We start from the raw sequence: 21,606 nt of genomic DNA on the forward strand, positions 1-21,606 counted from the left end.
ACACACACACCCTGTGGACAAGCTGCCTGTGGCTTCATCCCTCTCTGTCCCAGGGTCCCATTCATCACTCTGTCTGGGCAGCCCCCTCAGCCCCTACCCCACTCCCTCCCTCACCATGGGGGCCTCAAGCTGTGACCCTCCTACACCCCTTCCCTCCCCCATGCTCCTTCCCCTCCACAGACTTACCTGCAGGGCACCGCTCTCCATGGTGCCCAGCTGCATTCCTCGCCATGTGCATGCATACAGCTGAGTGCATGCACATAGCATCTAGGGGCCTCAGCCAGAAGGTATCTGATATTTATCGGTGACATTAGTGGCTCCACCGGCCAAAAAAGCCAATAGCCAATAATGTTAATTTTTCTTTTATCAGATATATCAGTGCACCTCTAATAGAGGGTAATGCAAAAAGAATTACAGAAAAGTGTAATTGTATTGATTCATTGTGCTACATTATAATCATACTGCTAATAAAGGTTGTTAAAAATCAAATCTCCTGAAATGCACATTTTTAAATAAATGTTATCAGTGTACTTGTTTTAAGAGATGAGTTATAAAGCATGTTGGTATAAAACGTGTCATTTTCAATACTGAAACTAAAAGCAATCCTCACTGGTAAAATACTCAGGTTTTTTTTGTTTTGTTCACATTTTTCTTTAAGGAGGATCTAAAGTCATGGTTAAAACTTAATTTTGCTACAGCAACAATTATTTTAACATCTAGGTGACCTGTTTTTTTTTATGTTTTAAGATTCATATAATTAATAATAGATACTGACATAAATTATTTTGTTTCAAGTTGGCAAAACTTTCCTGTGCATATTTCCAGAGGACTTTCAGAAATCTGCTGTTTGTAGAACTCCCTGTTCTAAAACAAAAAGTTCTTCAAGAAGAGTTAGTTTTCTGTTTCCAAAGAAGATAATACACTGTTTCCAGTATTTTCAACCCTAGAAATACCTTCAAGTTCAATAAAATTACATTTGGTAGCAGGATAGAAAGTGGTAGTATTTAAGGAGCTGGCAGTGGAGGAAAGCAAAGCCTGCTGGGAGTGTGTAGTTGAAGACATTAAGCAGAATGGAAGAGGAGCACCAGTCTTAGAACTATGTTTTGGAGCAAAGATTAAAATGATAATAATTCTCTGTTGGCAAAGGCAAACATGTCTAGCCCTGCTTCCTGGAGGCACTGGCGGCATGGGGTGCTCACAGGGTGGGGCGGAGGGAATGTCAGGGATGGAGTGGGGATGGTGGAGCACTCCGCCTTCCCACTCCATCTCTGCTGTTCCCTTCAGCCCTAGAGGCAGTGTGGGGTGCTGGTGGAGGGGGATGGTGGGGCAACACCCCCTCCCCTCCCCCCACACACTGCTCCTGGGAGGTGGTGGTGGCAGCGTGGGGTGGTAGGTGGCAGCAATCTGTCACTGCCACCCCCGCATCATTCTTGATGGGCAATTTGCTAGTAATAATAATAATAGCTTAAATCAATGTTAACAAAAACAACGAAGCCCAACTATAAATACTTTTTACTTTTTTTTAGTAAAAGGGTAGTGCATTTTTAAGTATATAATTAACATAACAGGCATTTTAATGCTATTTGTATAATTTATGGTTGATGCTAAAAGCTTAAAATACCTGTTTTTTTTCTCCATGTGAAATAAGATAATTCTTGGCTGTACAATTACAGGTTTTGTGTTCATGGTTGAAGCACTGATCTGTGATAAGCCAGTTCTGTAGTCACCCACCAATCCACAAGGTGGCAGCCTTTGTTTACTTTGGCTGCAGTATTAATGGTGTTCAGGAGGCTGTAGCTATATTCCGTGATGAAAATGTTTCTAACGGCTATGTAGGCTTTGTTAAATAAAGATAATTACTAAGATGAGAAAATTTGGGTACTTCTCTCTGAAGCAATAATCTTTGTCAACTGAGAATTACAGCTCTTGCTAGTTTGTTTAAAAGAAATACGGTTATGAAGGTTCATAGAGAAGAATGTATAACCAAAACCTGCTCAAGGCATTAGAGCAGGTAGTCTTTGAGAAATTTTCAATGTATATGCCCATGTACTGGTACAAAACAATAATAGTCAATAGCTTTTATGTTTGCAATATATGGTATGCATAGAGCTGCATTCATGCCTTTTCTTCTAGCTCATAGGTGTTGATTGTACAGTCTTTACAAATATATAAAGTTTTCTAAAATGTTGGCTGAGCAGTAAATTTTCAGTATATTATGCCACCCACTTCTGGTAGATCAGTCATTGTAGCTCAGCTTCCCCCCCAACGGCAATAAATAGTGCAAAGCTTTCTTTTTAAGCTGAGAATATAAAGTGCAGTGTTAGCATTACAGTGATTTATGTAGAAAATTGCTTTAGCATTGTCAGAGCCCTTGAAAGAATAACATGGCCAAGGCTGCCATAATTTTTTTTTAAATATATAGAAAATCTGAGAAGCCTACCTGAGTCAGACTCCAGGGGCACTTTTACCCGTGCTCCAGGGGTGAAGGGGGTGACGCTTTTTTAATTGGAGCGGCTCTCAAAGCCACTCCAATTAAAGTGTGGCTGCAACTCTTGCATTGGTGTCCCCACACTTAGAAATGGTGTGGGGGTGCTTAAACTAAAGCTTGTTTGATATGCAGGTGGCTGCAGGAGCGTGGTAATTGCAGATTTATCGAGTCTGCTCTGACGTGCTAGAATTCCAATGCTTCTGGGCTGCCTCCACGCTTACATATATGCACCCCAGTTGTCTAAAGCCTTTTTTTTTTTTTTTTAAGGCAGAGACTTATGATTGACTTACTTGTGAGTCTGGTACTTTTAGTTCTACTGAACAAGCGGCCTTTAGGAACCTGTGACATGCCCTAGAATTTACTGATTTGAAGCCTACTGGGCTGTCTCAAAGGTTTTGGGTACTTTTTGATACCTCTTGATAACTGAAGTTACAGTTACTGGAGATTTAATGACTCACTGTAAAAGCAGGAGTCTAGAGAGTTGTCTCTTGCTTCTGAAACCCTATTTGTCTGTTCAGTAAGTCTAGACAAAGTGAAAAGGAGGTTTGGGACATGAGATGTGTTTTAGCATTCAGGTAATATAATCAAACTGTTATTTTATGGGCATATTTTGGCCCAATTTTCACCCCTTCTGCATGATGTATTGAAGCCCCCCTTAAAACGAGCATATCCATTAAGAATATTTCCCCACTTATTTATTTCCTTTTTTCATCTTTTTATATTTTGGACTAGAATTCCCTTTCTATTAAGTTCAGGTGATCATACTTCCATCTCAGTAAGGTAGTCTGTAGTATTGTGTTGACCCTCACAGCAGCCTTCATTTAGCATGGCAGGCCAGTTATGCTGAGCTGTTATATCAAGGATTTGTGACTTCTCAATATACTTGCCTTTAGTGTGGTAAAAATAAAAAAAAAACCCTATGAATGGGCTTCTTTCACATGACTGATGTGTCTTGGTAAGTGAATTTCTCCTCCTGGGAAGATGAGAAATGAGGGAATATGAATTTTTGTTGTTGTTTAAACACTATTTTAAATGTTAAATTATTATTTTTTTTAATTGATATAATTGTTTTAAAACTTAAATGTGTTTTCTCTGTTGTGGTGCAAATTACCCAAACAGGGAAAAGAAAAACAGCTAAAATAGATAAAGGGGGCATCAAAATTGGTTAGGACACTGAGATGGGTATAACTGGAATGACTTCAAGTTTAGAATGTTATTCATTTTACTATGAAGCTAGAGCTTATAAAGTATACTAGTTATTTAAAGTTGAAATGGGTTTTGTTTAACTGAGTCCTGTTTGAGTGCCAAACTGATACATATCCTAGAATATAAATGTGCTCTAGTGCCCCTGGACAGAGACTAAGGACCATCTGCAACCAGAGTGTGTGGCATTCCCAGAACTCTGAATTTAGGGCAGTCTCAGTGCCTGAAATGTAGGGTTCCAGGATTAATCTGTAGTACCAACAATTGCTCTAAGAACTGCAAAGAACATTTTGGCTGGTATTTCTACTGTTGACTGGAAAAAATTTAAATCATAGAATGGTTTTGTTGATGCTGCATATAGAGGTCCCATAATAAGTCAGAGAATTGTTCTTGTATCTACACAAGAACTTAAACTTTTAGGGATAATATTTACATAATTTGAAATTGGGAAGTTAATAAACAAAAGCTGCAGAGATGCTGTTGGGACTTTTTTTCCTCGCAATTTCAGACTGTGTGGTTGTACTGGGATTTTTTTCCTATTAAACTCTTAATACTTCAAAGCTGTCTCCATCTGCAGATAATTAGATGCGTTTTTCTAATTTAAAGCTAAGTTGTGGATTCATTTTAAAATGGTTATAAAAGTATTGATGAATACTCTATCGGTTATTGGGGGTTAGCTTTTTAGCCCAAATGGATGAGGTTGCTTTTCTCGTATGTAATCTTAGAGTTGCTGCACATGGTGATGCATAAGAAACTGGTAGAAGAGATTCTGATTTAATACTAACTGGTCAAGGCACACGATAGTGTGTCATGGTAGATATTTGTATTTAAGTACAATTAGTAAGGAGTTTTAAAATGATCTTTAAAACTTTTCTTCCTACCCTTTCCCCCAAATTAGCCATTTGTGTTCTTGTGGTTAAGGCACATGAAGAGTGGGTTGCAGAAGATCCAAGTTATGTTCCCAAGTCTCTGCCAAAGTTGTCACATGTGAACTTGGGTAAGCCACTCCTGGATCCTCATCTGTAGAACTGGGGTTAACATAAATCACAGGGACCCAAGGCCAACTTTGCAAAACACTTTGGGATCTTATGGTGGAATGTACATCCAAAGTATTGTATTGATTGGAATTATTATATTTACTTTTGAAGAGAAGCTTTGTAAAAGGTGCAGAGATACAAAACATATCTCATAATTTTGCGAGAACAGTTGTTTTTTATCTGAGGTATCTTCTTTCTTCTGGAAATTTCTGTTTGCCTGTATAGATATGACTGGCTTAACCTTATTGTTGAGGCATATATTGATAAAAGCACAGTAGAGTTAACCTACTGATGGGTCAGAAGCAGAATCTTCCATACAGCTTCTCCACAAGTCAGCATAATATAATTTTGTAGCTTAAGAGGAACAGTAGTATCATCATATTTGATTTCACAAATGGTTCCCTTTGATATCCAGACAAAGAAATCAGACTCTGACAATGCACTTAATGCATAGATTGCAAGAAAGGAAAGGAGGGTACTGGTGAAAGGCAGGGGTGACTTTTGCCTCTCTTTCTCTCAACTCTACAATTTTTTTTAATGTTCAGTGTTAGTGTAGGAAATTCTCTCAATATATAACACCATGAAGAAACAGAGCCCGTCATGAGAAGATGTCTGTGCTTCTTTGGGCAATAGTCGAATTGTTTCAGCTCTTTGTAATTGTCTGGCAATGTATGCCCATAATCCCCCATCCTTCTAGTGGATATTGATTCTTTTGGAAAAGGATAAAATGGATTCTTCCCATTCATTAGGACAGTCAGTTTGTTACCTCTCTGGGGTCCTGAGGAACTGAAGTGGAGCTCTTGGGTGAGAGAAGATCTGAGGTCTGGGCTGGACAGCTGCAAGGCAGGGACCCTAGGAGGAGATAAGCTGGAGGTGAGGGCTTGAACTGATCATTTTATTTGTTGTTTGTATTAATAAAGTGAGATTCTTGAATAGGGCCAGTTTGTTTTACATATCACATAATTGTTAGGTGACAGTTTTACATTCCCTAACTTAGGGAGAGCAGTTAAAAGTTTGTTTGAATAACAGGTGTTAAGTAAGAGATTCCTTTATATATTTAGCTGAAACTGATGGGTGGAACAAAGGACAACAGTCAGGGGCTTGGAAGTCTTTTAAAAACACCTTTAAGTGTGTGCAGCATGTAAGGTGCTACACCAAAATGTTCAAAATAAAGGCCATCAGAATAATCTCATGAAAGAGATATGGCATTAGGACTAAAATGTTTCAAATGTCATTTAAAATTAATTCAGTCAATGTCAACCAGCAGAATCAGAAGCAACAGTTTCAAGTTAAATGTTGTTCCTTTCTTAGACTGCACAGCTACAGTATAAGTTCTTAAATTCCTCTCAGTTTTGGCTGTTGCATAGGATAAACTGGTTGTACTCGTTACAGCTGGCATTTTGGAGGCTTCCCACGCAGCGCTCCTTTTATGTGTCTCTATCTCTGCCCTCCTGCTATTCCAATCTGAGCTTTCTTTTGAGCAGAGTCTGCCAGCTGTGGGGAAAACCTTGTTGGCCCAATAATAAATATGACGGTTTACAAAATTGATTTGAAACTTTTCAGTGATTTTAAATTTAGAATGTTTAAGCCTGTATCTGTTATCACAGTAGTCCTGCTATCCTACAGCTCTGCCAGAATCATCCTGCTTCTGCCATGCAACCCTGAAAGGCTTCTGGAACAATTTTTGTTTTGGGGTGACCCTCCCCTCAAACTGTCTCCTTAAAACACCAGGATTTGATAGAAGATTGGCAACATTTCCCTTCCCTGAAAATGTTTCCCAAATTTATGTATAAAGAAAAGTCGAACACAATTGGGGATGGATCCCTCTCTTCCTCGTTGTCCCTGCATTCTTCCTTTAAGGCAAAACTGCTCCATTTCTATAGCTGTTGATAACTCTGTCTCCAGAAGAGCTGTTTTTGAGAGAGAGAAGATACAGTGTATGTGTATCCAAAACATTACAGCAGACAGTCTGATGATTTGGCATGGGCTTCAAATATTGTCATAAGAAATTTCCTACGTTTAACTGTTGGCATTTTTAGTTAACATTTTTGTCTGCTGTAAGCTTATTTAAGTGGGGGAAAAACCCCTGAAGCAAATCCTCATTAGCTTGCATGGTAGTCATTTGCAGTGACTTTGGCTCAGTGTACTTCTGTATATCTGGCGCACAAACCCTGGGACTGTCATCCTCCTCTCCTGCACGCAAAATGAGCATTGACTGGCAGCAAAGTGGCTTTTTATCAATACATTTTATGTTTAGTTGCTTATAAAATTCTGTAGTTCCCCTAAGGCTTTCTCATCATTAGCACTAATTAAGCAATGTTCTACTGACTCCATATATAAATAAAGCTTGTTCAGTAGCCCAGAGTTTCTGAAACTGTCTGTAGACTCCCACAAAGTTTATTATGGCTTTCTGCAGTGTTTGACATTTTCTGGATTGGGATGTCTGTTTTGTGGAGATAGTTAATGGGGAAAAATAGAACTCTAAAAGGAGTCCTGAATCAGAAAGTTTAGCCACTGCAATAAATACAGCTGAGAAGAATGGGCTGTGCTATTTAAATTGCAGAAAGGTATACATGGCCATATATATTTGTGGAGGAAGGTTTATTTTTGGTGAGAACACAAACCAGAAGAGTAGCCATTGTCTTTGTTTTCCAGATCTCTTTAAGATGGACATAAACCAGGGGTGAGCAAAATGCAGGCCAGACCTGGCCCTTCAAGCCATTCTATCCAGCCTGTGGTCTCCCTAAAATTAAAAAAAAAAAATTATCTGCCCCGGCTCCTGTCCAAAAGGAGGGGGCTTGTGGAAGGCAGCGGGGATTGCCCCCTGCCTGGCAGGAATGGTGAATCAGGGTTTTTTTTGTTTTTTTTTCTTAAAGGGCCAGAACTGTGACAGATGGGGCAGCCATCAGGGGGAGGCTGGGACAGCGGGTTGCGGGGTTCTTGCAGAGCCCCCCACACAGTGTGTGGCAGTGGGGGGCAGCGAGGATTGCCTGCCCCCACCTGGCAGCACCTGGTGAGTTGGGGCTTCTTTTTCCCAAGTGCCAGGAGCTGGGGCGGGCAGAGCAGCCATTGCCAGGCTGGGAGAATGGGTGGGGGATGGGCCAGGCTTGGGTGATTCAGAGATGCAGCAGCATCCAAATCTCTGAATCAGATTTGGCCAAATCGATTTGGGACAGTGATTTGAATCACCGAATCAAATCCCTGTCCCCCTAATCGGCAGAATCTGAAGTGAATACTAGCTGCTTTGCACAGGCCCAGTGTTTTGATACTATACGTGTTTATAAGTGGGTGGTTGTTTGAAGCCCCTCTCCCTTCCCATCTTGCCCCCCAGTGTTGATATTTGGAGCTAAAAAGTATCATAGAATCATCATAGTATAGAAGAACTGGAGTTGAACGCTAAGAATGGTGATGTCTGAGCCTCAGTGAAGCAGGAACCAGTTGCGCAGAGCCCCCTTGAATATCTGAACCTAAATAGCCCAAATAAGCAAAGAATGGGCCCAAATTAAAGTAGGTGGAGCTCTAGGTATGCTTACATTTAAAGCATTACTATGGCCACATTTTCTCCCACTCGCCTTGGTAGCAGTGTCCTGTTTTTTGGGGTTTTCTTTCCCTCCCCCATGCGGTGGTATTGGTTTATGATGGTGGCAGTGTGACACCAGATTACTTTGTCTCTGATTCTAGTGACTAGTGCTGCTTTCTCTCAGAATGGTTCCCCAGAGAATGCTTCTTGTGGCTCAGAGCTGCCAACAGACCCCAACAGAGGTAATCTGAATAGTAACTAGTGAAAAGAGCCTGTGAAAAGGCATCTGCTTTTTTTGTCTGAGGTGAGGTGGAGATGAACAGAAATTAGCAAATGAGAAGGGGTGGGGAAGGCATGGGATGGTATATAACATCCAGTTACTACAGGTAGCACAAGGGGAGGAAGATGCAGGTCGGAGCAGGCAGCTTGTAATGGCAGGTGAATGACTGTACAGCGACCAAGGTGGTTGTTTAACAGAGCAGTTGAATAGATAGGATATTGTAATCCCATGAGATAAAAGAAATGGTCATTCATTTCTGGCTGGAAAAGTCTTTTGGATTTCCTTTGGACTTCTTTGAACTATTGCTCTGATCATGCTAGAAATTGTCATTGTAGAGACTGTGACTCCTATACCCTGAACAGAAGACAAATTTGGTGTTTTCTGCTAAATCCTAATAATCTCTTTCTCTAACCTGGTGGTCTGTCTGAATGAGCAGATTTGCTTTTTGTTACATACTTCTTTTCATAACAGATTGTACCAGCTGGAAGGTCCTCTTCCTCTTTTCATAGAAACATAGAACCATAGAAAAGTAGGGTTGGAAGGGACCTCAGGAGATCATCTAGTCCAGTGGACCCATTTGTAAACATCACTGGCCAGTCTCGACTCACTGCCCCCTGCTCGTAGGCCCCAGCCCCCCAGTGTATGGGGCAGGGGGGCCCAAGCAGCCCCTTGTAGACTAGAACTCTCCCAACCTTCAAGGGAAAAGCCAAGGTTTCCTATGTTTTTCTTCTTTAAAGGAGAATCCATTTTTAAAGTTTGCTCACAACCCTTTCATGTATTCTTGTGACCAACTTTTGGGTCACAGCCCACAAGCTGAGAAACACTTATCTAGTCCAACCCGCTGGTCAGAGTAGGACCATCCCCAGCTAGATCATCCCAGCTAAAGCTTTGTCTAGATGGGTGATTAAAAAGCCTCCAAGAGTGGAGTTTCCACAACCTTTTTGGGTAACCTGTTTCAGTGTTTTACTACCCTCCTAATGACAGAATTCTTCCTAATATCTAACATCTATTTTGTATTGTTACTTTACCAATTGGCCTAGTATTAAAGAAAAAAAAAACTGCAATTTTTCTAAACTAATATTTTTATCAATATTATGATATTTGAATGTTTATCTTGGATTTGTGGTGAAATGTAACAACACCATCTTTTGTCAGACTGGTGGATTAGGATGAACTATTTACGGATTGATGAGTTATGGACTATTTCTTTCTAAAGTATGATTTGCTGTAAAATGGCTGCAGCCTATACTCTTATGTGCCAAAACCATTAGCTGAGAGGTTACTTGTGACAGAGCTACAAATGAGCAACCTGTGCACACCAGTGTTTCAGATGCATGGTAAGATCAGGATTGTAATCTAAATTGTTTTTACTACCACTTCTTCCATTTGAGCTAAAGTTTAATTTTGTGTGGATTATAGGTGTCACACTGGCAGTTAATGTTGAGAAGTGGCTTCTATAAAAAGGAGTGATACCATATTTTCAGCCAGTCACAATTTTAGGAAACAATGCTTTTGAGTGAAACTTTATAAGCCTTGTCTCAGTAATTTTTTGTATAACAAAATTTAGACTGAGTCAATGGAGTTTAAAATATGGTAGTTGTAACTGTATCTTTTTCCTGCATGAATGTGGCTTTGTCTTAAAAATGTGCAACTCAGTATGGCAGTGTACACTTAGTGAGTCCTAATTGCTTTGCTTTAGAATAAAAATCAATTGTAAAAAAAAATGACCTAGCAAGGAAGTCAGCAGCACTTGCTTACTGGTTCCACTGTTTGTTGTTAATGTCAGTCTCAGCTGTTGAACAGTCTATTAGGGTGATCAATTTGGATTACAACTGAAGTTCTTCCCATCCATTGGGAAGGAACTTTTATGTGCAATGCATGTTAATATCCATATTCATGTAATAAATACTGCCAGATTATTGGGTCAACTGGCTTGAAAGGGCAGGACAGCAAATCAGAAATAAGAGGAGAATATTTTGGTCTGTCCCCATTGGACGTTGGGAATGTTACTATGGAGGCTAATCTTTCTGAGATCAAATGATGGGACCTGGGAAGTAAGGAGGAGAGCCTACAAGGAACGGGAAAAGGGACTGATCAGCAGAGAAAGCTGTGATTCAGTAGTAGGTAGAAGAGAGAATTACCTTAAATCTGGGCAGTTTGACTTCTAAGCAGCTAGGGATCAAAACAGCATGAGCTGTGGGCTTACTCTTAGATCCTTGGCAATGGACTTCCCCAGTACCTTGGGCTCTGCTGCACTGTACCATGTCACACCACACCTCCCTGCCCCTTGGGGTAGGGGCAGGAAGTAGAAACTAGACAGGGAGGGGGAACCCAAAGACTCCTCCTGCTGCAGCTGCAGCTAGAGCAGTGGTGGGAACAGTGGCTGTGTAGGAACCTGGAGGCTGCAGGTTTAACCCCTTGCAGGTCACTAATTGGACAGCCCTGCCTTAAGCCAAGTTAGTCTTTGCAAGGGAAATTTAAAATGAATATAAAGTTTTTCAGTCATATAAAAAAAAATTAGGAGAACAGGGTAGAAAATGAAGATAACCTAAGTATGACCCAAAAGGTAAATTAATATTTTGCCATACTTTTTCAGTAAGGACAGTGATGAATGTGGTGGCTGTGGCAGGACGGCTAGGGACTCAAGCCTATGAAAGTAGGAATTATCATAAAGCGGAAGCAAAATTTAAAGAGCAAAATCCCTTCAGAGTGGAGGGACTGAATAATGTCTATCCTAGAACTCTGAAAGAACTAGCACATGAAATCACAGGTCTGGGAACAAGGATTTAACAAATCTATCAAATCACACAGGGATGATGCCATATGCATGGAAAATAGTACTACAAGCCCATTAGTCTGACCTCGATTGTATGTAAGGCTTTAGAATAAATTTTCGAGGGAAGAATAAACAGAAGATGGTAAATGGAAAATGTGCTAAAGTGTAACAAGATTTTACTTAACGTAGGTGATGCCAGACTAAATTGATGTCTGTCTTTGGTATAAGAAAATTTGCACTCATTTTACGCTTTACATTTTTGTTTAGATCAGGGGCTGGCAGTGTTTACCAGTGGTGGGTCTGAATGACCAAGCTTGGGCCAAAAGTTGGCCAGCAATAGGATCCAGCCGCTGCCACTACTGCTGTTTCTCCCCACTGCTTTTTCTCTGTTGCCTCCCTCCTGGTGACAGCATGGGTGAAGTCCCTTGTCACGTGCAGGCCGGATCCAATGGCACCATAGGCTGAATCTGGCCTGCAGGCCATAGGTTGCCATTCCCCACTCTATATCAGTAAGGCTTTTTCTCAAAAATAAGTGTGATCATTTTTTGTTTGCTGAATTGGGAGGGAACTTCTAGAATTCTCCAAAGCATACATAAATTACAGTTAAACTGAAGAATAGGGCGAGTCAGTACCATTGGCCAGAAGGGGAAAGGATCAGAGGAAGAAGGGAAATGACTCGGAAGCGTTTTTTAAGCTTTAAACTTGCCCTGAGAGAGAGATTTGAGAGTAGGATTGTCCTTTTATACTATCAACCTTTTATACTATTTTATGATGTATAACAAAGGATTAGATTCCTTTCTCTCTCTAAAAAAAGGAAGACCATTTTCTGCTCTTTCTTCTATGGAGGTGTCCAGATTTTTTTGTCATAAAAGATTCCCTGGAAAAGTAGGGGTATAGACAGATGTAATAATAGTATTGATATCAAAGGATGCTGGTACAATGCAGCTGTTGTATCGCCACCAAACCATGCAGATAGAAGTGTAGAAAACCTCCTCCAACTTGTACCCCTACTTCATTCTGGGTTAAAGTTTGGGTGATTTTTTTTTTTAAATCCCTTGTGTTATTACAGAATCATTCAGATGCACAGGCATGTGCATCAACTGTTGTACTAATACTTCATTTGCTATGTTTTCCCTTTAAAAGCAGCTAAAATACATGTTTGTCCATGTTTTAAAATAGATAGCTGTAGAATTTCATTTACTTGTATTTGTGCGTTTCCTTTTATACAGAACCCTGATCTTGGCTTGCCACTACTACAGTATAAATATTAAATAAAAACTACATTATAGCCGGGGCTGAGAGATTTACATATTTATGCTATGGTACTTAGCTTACGAGTTGCTCCCACACTTAAGCTCTTTATATGCATTGCTAAAGGGAATAATGAGAAGAGCTGCCATGTTTCTTCTCTGTACCTTTAGAAGAGGCATTTCCTCTTGCAATGTTATAGACCCTTGCTGTGGGTGGGGGCGGGATAGAAGGAAGGGAGAGAGTTGTGATTTTAATTTTTCAAAATTTTTTGGCTAGTGCATTCTGGGTAGTCATGCCATAGGGAAAATTTCTATATGCGATTCCCAAGCTTGCATTCACTAGCTTAAGGATGAGTATGTCTTGCTATAATGTAATATTTTATATTGCCATTTGATCAATGTACCTGCCCACAAAATGTAAGCAGAAAAACAGTGGTAGTGTTCCTCCTGGATAACTTAACAATACTTGCACCCCAGGAGGCAAGCGCAAGGAACATCCTGTCTTGAACTTAAAAAAAAAAATCTTTTATTTTTTTTTTTTTTAGGAACAGTTAATGCATCTAAGCTAGCTCTTCAGTCAATTCTTAATTAACAAGATTCCTAAAGGACTATTTGATCCTTTCTTCTGATGATGAACAATTAATGATCTTCCAAAATAAAACCCAACTGGAAAATATACCTGGAAGAAACTTTTGAAAAGAAATTCATGATTTAGGAGCTGGAGAATATCATTATGTTGCTAGCTGGTGCTTTTAGAACAATTCCATCTTCTCTTGGAAAGCAGGAATATTTCAAACTTGCCCATGCACTACTCTTGTTTTTCTGTTTCTTTTCTCTTCCTTCCCATATTTAGGCTAACTAATTAAAACTGTTCTGTGTGGTAAGGTTTTTTGGGGGGGGGGGGTTTTGCCTTTTTTTTAAATTTAGGCTATAAGCCAGAGGTGAGCAAAATTCAGCCCTGTGGGCTGGCCCATGGCGGGCCCCTCAGTCCCACCTGGCCCAGGCATGTGGTGTCCTGCTGCTTCCAGGTGCTCAGTGGGGCTTGGGCAACTCCATTGCTGGACTGCATTTCTAGGCAGCCCAGGTGGCAGTGGCTCCTTCCAGCTGCTGCTGACCCCAGCCCTGTGGTATGGGCAGGGACCCACATGCCCCAACTGCAGCCCGCTGCAGATTCTCCCCATCTGGGGTGGACCAGATTCAGACCAGCTGGAACTCGTGCACAGCTCTGACCCCAGCCCTCCCCACACCTGCTGTATACTTGACCACCAATTCTAAGCAGCAGCAGCGGCCAGGCAGAAGCTGCTGCTAGGTACGGAGGAAAACTAGCTGCCTCCCCCTTGCTGCAGCCAGGTCCTTCTGCTGCAGCCACCTGGAGCCTGTGCCTGGGCTGCCCTGTGGCTCCTTTCCACTGCCACTGCTGCCCTACTGGGTGGCCTGGAGGTGGTGATGATGGCAGCAGAGAGGACCTGCAGGGCAGCCCAGGCGTGGGCTCCAGGGAGCTGCATAAAGAAGGGCTCAACAGCAGCAAGAGGGAGGCGACCGTTTTTCCCTAGCAAAAGCTTCTGCCCAGCTGCTACCACTGCTCAGTGTGGTCATGTGGCCAGGAGCAGGCACGGGCTGGGGTCAGCGCTGTGTGCATGGGTTCCGGCTGGTTCAGAGCTGGTTCGCTCTGGCCAGACTGAGTCTGGCATAGATGCAGGGCAGGCCAGGGTTAGGGTGGGGCTGTGTGCTCAGCTGCATGCTGGTGGCAATGTTGGGGAGGAGCCACAGGGTGTGCAGGCTCCAGGCTTGCAATAGTTGCGGGGACGGAGGGGGTGCTGACTGACCCATGTCACCTCCCCAGAACGGCCTACGTGGCCCAACGGCCCAAATAATCACCTGCCTCTGCTACACCACCATCTTTCCTGTCACCAAGGCACTAATCTTTGCTGTGGCTTCTCATAGATAAACTTTGCTTTCTTTTCTGTTGTGAGCTGGTGATTATGTGCAGCTTTCCTCATGGTGAATACATCCATTCAAAAATAGCCATTGTTTCTGGATTATTAGACTTATTAGAATTGAGTTTGATTAGTTCAGGATAACACTGTCTGTTCAATCTGCACAAAATGGTAGTCTCGAAGAGCTTGATGATTGAATGAACATGGAGACTAAACAACTTCCTCATTGCTGGGGATAGCTGCTTCAAATGTATGGTTCAGGTTAATTTTTTAGGGTGTAAAAAAGAAACACCCCCCTTGTGCTTGTTTCGATGAGCTGTACCAGATGTCAGCCTCCAGACGTGTCAGACAAGCACCTTTCACCGGCATTAAATTGGCTTAAAATACAGTTATCAAAAACCCACCATCTTTTATCATTTAAATAAGATGCAAGAGGCTGTACAACAGTGTTGATTAATGCATTTCTCAGGTGTGTTGGTGACGCTCTGCCTTTGTGCTGTACAACACACCGGAGGTAAGCATTAATCAGTTGTATCGTATAGTCTGGTGTCTCGCTGCTTAATCACTTGACTGATGGACCTTTTGACAAACAATATAGACTGTCCCTACTGTTAGATTGCATGCCTCCATTTTTTTGAATGAATGATTTGTTTCAACCATAGAAATATGCATTTCATTTGTGGAACAAAAATGCTGTATTCATCTCAAAAGTTAATCCCATTTAGTGCCACACTTGAATTATTCCTGTAAATTTTCCTATAGATAAACAGTGTATGAGACAATTTAGAACAAACCAAATAAATCCCACCCCAACTTCAAACAAGAATTGAAAGGATAGTTGAAAGCTATTTGGATGTACTTGAATTTTGCTTGACACCAGCTACCTTTTAGAAGGTTTAACTTTGTCCATTACATTAGAGCCCAAAGGAACTTTTTTTTTTAAGCCACACAACCACAAATTATTGTTACTTACATGTTTTCTAGTGTTTGTTACTGTCAAATATGTATAGTAAAAAGCATGGAAATAATTGTCAGGATGTCAGTACACTGTATCATAGTATTAGTTAGTGGGGGAAATGAAGCTTTGCAGATGCTGTGAGAGGATGTTTTACGTAATAGTATATAATCAGCTTGATTGGAATGCTTAGCTTGTGCCTCATATTATACTATTTTTCTTTGAATCTTTCAACTTGGTTCAGATTAAGAGTATAGTAACTAGACGGCTACTGTATATGCTCTGGACAGAGAATCCTGGGCAAGATGTAATTATACCATACTCCATTTATATGAAGCTTTGAAAATGATAGGAGCCAGCCAATTTCATGGCTTCTATTTCCCCTCATTTCAAAGGCTTCTAACAGCATCCCCCAAAACTATGAGCTTTGAAAATGAAGTGACCAGTTTGGGGGGTTACTAATACCATGGCACTGACAGTGCTTTGGACTTTAACAAGCATTGCTTACATCAAGTTCAGTAAGTGCATACATTGGGTGAGTGTATACCCTCTTTTTAGTTCTGAAGCTATTCAGTTAAACACAATACAGTGCATTTGCTTTAATAAAAGAGATGGGTATAATTTTTTTTACCTCCCTCCCAGCAAATGAACATCTTTACAGGTGCTGTTTTATTCTGTATCAATTTCTCTGCACTGTCTTTTGATGTTGTATGAAGGTCACAGGCCTGAGAACCAATTTTATTGGCTGGTGTTCACACTCTCTTAATTTAAATTTTTTCAGTGGTACATTAACTTTTACAGACATATTGAAATTCTGATTTATTATGGACAAGGTATGTCTTCAAGAAAGAAGAAATGTATAGGTTGGGCGGTAAGGCTAGTCAAAGGTTGTATAGCTAACGGTAACAAAACCTCCTCAGGTAAGACAGGATTTTCAGTTCTAATAACCTGGCCCTTTACCAGACACAGTAATATTTCGCCTTCAGCAGTAGAAGGGTGAGGGTATAAATTGAATCCAAGTAGATAAATAGCTACCATCAGTTTAGTTGTGCTGTACTAGAATCCACAGGGTAGCAAATGGTAGCTGAGACAGCAGTTCAATTAAGATTGTGGTACAAATAAATCCATTCCATTCCTATGTGGGCTCTTGATTGCAAAATCTTTTCTTGAGGCAGAGTGAATTGACAGGGCAGTACAGTACTGAATAGTTCTGTCGTGCTGTTATGCAAAAGGCAGTTTGACGTGTATACTTACAGATAAAACCAATCTGAGCAGTCACCTCTCTCTTTCCTATATTTTACATGAAGCCAGACCATATTTGCTAATTTGATCATTAGTCACTAACTTTTCTTCTGAAAGTGCTGTTCTTTCCCGGCACTTTCAGGGCTGGAAAAACAGTTTATACGTCTCTGGTGCGCTGAGGAATATTGCCATGCTGGAATCATTGCTTTGGCCCGATCTTCTGCGGCTTCTCGCAGCCGTGGCCAGGCACTGTCATGCTACCTTAGCTGTTTCACAGGATTGCCCCCCCCCCCCTTTGCTCATCTGCTCAGGTGTGTAAGGTGAGGGTAGCTGTTGTATTGGGTTTTGTGACCTCTGGGTTTGGAGATTCCTTCTGATGGGGAAGGTTCAGGGGCTGCAGTTTGATCTTTCCACCAATGTAAGTGGCTGATCAGTCCTGTTTCAAAAAAACAAAAACAAAAACAAAAAAACCCCACAAAGCTGTTTATTTTAGAGCAGCAGTTCCCAATCTGTGGTACAGGTACCACCAGTGGTATGCAGACAACCTGTCAGTGGTACACATTAACAGATTTGTTATAGTTACTTTATATGACAAAAATTTGCTGCTGGTACTTAAGGTTGAACTGAAAAATGTGTTTTGTGGTACATAAAGTTGTAGCATTTTAAATTGGTGGTGCACAATCTGTCAGTTTGGGAACCGCTGTTTTAGTCTTTCAGTAGCAATAGGAGAAAACAAAAACACTTTGGCAATAGTTTTCCTACTCTACAGAAGTTGATAGAACAAATTAGGGGTGAGTGTAAATGTAAGACTACAATTTCCTGAAATTCAGTTTGGACAGAATTTTCCATGTTAGGCTTATAGTTTCAATAAACTAGCAGTGCCATGTGTCGTTCTGAATCTAGATGCTGAGTTCCTAGGGTCTCTGCTGCTTAGCATTCTGCTAAGTAGCAGTGTTTTTAAAATTAATAAGATGTCACTTTCATCTGTGGGTAGTAAGAAGCTATCAGGATTTTGAATGTTGGTTTCCCTTGCTTTGGAACATCTAGTTGTGTTCCTATTTTTAGACAGCCAAGTTAGATAATGTTACATTCATTCATGCAATCAAGTTGCATGTCAGCAGACAATTCTGTGTATAGTTTAAAAAAATTGCTGGCATCATAATTACAAGGATTAAAACATTCTCTTACAGTTAATATTAAAGAAATCAAAGCCTTTTTAGGGGAGGGAGCATTCAATCTATTATATTGAATAAAATAATCTAAATATGAAAAGAGGTGTAAATCACTTTAGTGCTGTCTAAATTGGATGAAAAGATGAAAAGCCTCTGCTCGCCATGTTTTCAAACTGCACTGTAGTGAAAACTGACCAGTGTGCAACTAATTTTATTTGCTCCCACCCACAACCCTGTATGCATTCTTAAAGTTGACAGGTACTTCACTTGCTGTTTGGAAAGTGATAACCAACAGCACAGCAGGACTGAAGTTATGCCCTGGGATGAAGGGTCCAAAGTAAGGCCTCTGTAGCAGAAGTATATCAACATCAGTCATTAGAGATGTTATCCCCGGTCATATCATGAGAGACTCTGGGACAGAAAGGAGAGGAGAGCCCCTCATTTTAGATGTACCAGTTTCTAAGAGGTTGAACTCTGGTAGGAATCCCTGCATCTTCTCTCTGCCCAGAGCTTTGGATTGGTGGCTGCTAAGGTTCTCACTGAGGCAGTCTCTGCTTCAGTTCTCTGGCTGTTAGGCCTTAAAAATTTATCAGACACCTCAGTACATCAAACTGATAACGATATCTATTGCTTATAACTCTTCCCTGCCTTCTTCCCCTCAGATGTTTGGTGCCTGAGGGTTTTCTGGTTTAAGGTTTAACTTTATTATTAAGTGATTGCTTTTACTTCCAGCTTCATTGATACCAATTATAAACATGCCATGCAGTTCAAGGCAGAAAATGACTCTCTCCTGAAGAGCAGCCCTAGATAAAAGGTCTGTTGTATGTCATTTTTAAAGTTTGGATAACATACATTTCAGTCCTGTGTTGTTCAGGGAATTTGGAGGTCTTTTGCTGTAAGTACTAATTTGCTCTGCATTAATACTTAGCACTGGGAACTCCAAAGTGCCATGCTAAAGGGGCCAACGGGTGGAAAAGAGTCTCACTGCAAAAGAAATCAATCAGCATTCATTTTGTTGCATGTTATTCATAGACAACACAGTCAGATCTTTTTCACCACCTTCTCTGTGTGAGCTGTCAGCTTTGACATTTGGGTACATCATAATGGAGAAGGTAGAGCTGATGTGAAAAACATGTAAAGTATCTGAACAAAGGTATCATCTGAAGGAGGGATATTGTGTTGCCACAAAACGTCCATTTTCAGTAAAATTGACTGAGTGGGCTTACATCTAGTCAACTCTTGAGGCCATTATGCTTAGGAACAAGAGATCCATGCTGTTTGAATTATTTGAAGCAACTGGCTTGTCCGGACACAGAATGTTTGGTTTTTTTTCCTAAGTGTTCATTTTAGAGTTCAAATCACCAGGTGCCAAACCTTGAGTCCTTTCAGGTAGCAAAATGTCTTGTTTGTATGTGCATGCATTTTACATCACTCTCGACCTCTCTCTTTGCTTCTCAGTATTGAATTCGACCGGGACTGTGACTATTTTGCCATTGCTGGGGTGACAAAGAAGATTAAAGTCTACGAGTATGGCACAGTCATTCAGGATGCAGTGGACATTCATTACCCTGAGAATGAAATGACCTGTAATTCCAAAATCAGGTATGTATCACTCTTGCTTCAGGTCCCAGTATTCTGCACACTCCATTAGTGCCTCTTCTATGCAGTAAACAAAGGCTTGCTTCCTTTCATCTCTTGTTGGAGTGTGCTGGTGAAAGGAGGATGGGCGATATAAACAGTTTTATATTGGAGCTTTTTTTGTGCTCAGACTGGGAGTGGGTGGTTCAGGCACCGTATTGGTTCATGTCGGACGCATCTAAGATAATGTCAGGTCCTCATACCCAGACACTGGATTTAGAAGTATTGAAAGATGCATTACTGCAACTGGTTAAAAAAAAAAAAAAATAGGAGCATGACATTGACTGTCTTGCTGTTCCTGGGACAGTTGCAGTCAGTCAAAGCAAAATTTATGAGAACCTCTGGCAGGTCTTCTGTAGGGGCGGGAATAGATCAGACTGAGAGGATATAACTAAAAGAAAGGAACTCAAGGAGCTGTTTGAATTGAGAGGGAGATTTAGGATTAAGATTAGGATTAACAGCAGACATCACTCTAGTTCTCAAGGGCTGACAAGGGTGAACACTATTTGCTTAGAAACTTGAACCCAGCTTTTTATCCATCTACCTATTTCACATGAAGTACAGGTGATAGTGTGGTATCAGAGAGAGATTTGTACTTTAGGTGGCTACTGGAAAGATACTGAAGGAGGTGCTAGTTACAGTATTTCTTCATCATGACAAATTTGTGTTGGCTCCTTGGAAGCTGTGACTTGTTGCTTCTACAGGTGCTGAAACTATTTGTTCCTGTAGAGACTTATTATAGCTGATATGCACAATGATTTTGTTAATTACCTATTTAAAGTTTTTCTTTCCTCAGCTGAGAGAGAACTTTCTTTTCCCTCCAAAAGTTGGGAGAAAGAAGTTTTCTTTACTTCAGTAAACTGAGACACACTGAGATTAAGTGACTTGTCTATGGTCCCTGGATTCAAGAAAGCTGGGCATTGATTCTGCATCTTTCAGAATGAATTCAGTACTTAACAGTGCAAGAACAATAATTGTTTCTTCACTCCAAAGCTTATTTGGCCCACAGACCACTACCCTGTGCTCGTTATCCATGTGGGCATAAGTGACATGGCTTGGAGCAATCCTGGCTGTGTCATGAGTGTCTATGGGCGTTCGGGGTGGTCTCTTCCTTGATCCTCTTGGTTTCAAGTCATGGACTGAGGAGGGAGTGGAGGATTGAGGTAGTCAGTTGAAGACTGCGGCACTGGTGTTATCTTGAAGGCTTTGGCTTCCACGATCACAGTCCACTCTTTGGTGAGAGAGGCAGTGATCTGCTGGGAAGAAATGGCCTCCACCTCACTTCACTGTGGAGGAAGCTCATCTCAGTCAGAGTGGCTGACCTGGTCAACCGGGCTTTAAACTAAGCCTGCTGGGGGATAGGGGCTGGGGACTACCACCAAAGCAAGCCCACTGGGCAACTTCTGCAAAACCAGCATGTTAAGGCACTCAAAGGAATCCACCCCTACTCCAGCCCTGGAACAATGTCCTCCTGGGAGTGCAGGGAACAGTAGGGCTTTCAGTGGGACACTTAACATGCCTGTATACCAGTGCCAGGGGCTTGGGGAACAAACAGGCAGAGCTGGTCCTCCTGCTAAAGAAGAATGACTACGATCTCATAGGGATAATGGAGACTTGGTGGGACTCCACCTATGACTGGGCTACAAGTATAGATGGCTATACCCTGTAAAGGAGAGATCATGCGGAAAAAAGGGGCGCGGGTGTAGCACTCTGTCCAGGAAAGCTACATGTCCCTGCAAGCTGACATTGGCACTCAGGTAGGACAACTGGAGACCCTCTGGGTTTAAAATACATGGACAACGTGGTACAGGGGACACAATGGTAGGAGTCTACTATAGACCTCCTAATCAGGAACAAGAGCTTGACCGGGAATTTGCCAAGGAACTGGCTGAGTCTGTACCCTCTCAGTGCATGGTTGTCACGAGAGACTTCAACTACCCAGACATCTCATGGGAAGAGCACTCGACCAAATCTGAATGGTCACAAAGCTTTCTTACACATGTGGATGAGCTCTATCTGACTCAGGAAGTCTGCGCACCGACAGACTGTGCTGCTTCACCTGGTACTAGCAAAGGGGGATGATCTAGTCAGTGACCTAATAATCAAAG

The 21,606-nt window shown here is 41.3% G+C and overlaps 1 protein-coding gene across 1 annotated transcript in view; it reads left to right on the top strand.

Annotated features, from left to right (window-relative positions):
- Positions 1-21,606, top strand: part of RFWD2 (ring finger and WD repeat domain 2) — a 288,015-nt gene that overhangs the window by 91,482 nt on the left and 174,927 nt on the right. Inside the window, exon 14 of the mRNA XM_019528351.1 lies at positions 19,319-19,462. Coding sequence (XP_019383896.1) covers positions 19,319-19,462 — 144 coding nt within the window. The remainder of the gene's footprint in view (positions 1-19,318; positions 19,463-21,606) is intronic.

The sequence above is a fragment of the Gavialis gangeticus genome, unplaced genomic scaffold, assembly GCF_001723915.1.
Source record: "Gavialis gangeticus isolate Ggan-Ray unplaced genomic scaffold, GavGan_comp1, whole genome shotgun sequence".
In the NCBI taxonomy this organism is placed as follows: Eukaryota; Metazoa; Chordata; order Crocodylia; family Gavialidae; genus Gavialis; species Gavialis gangeticus.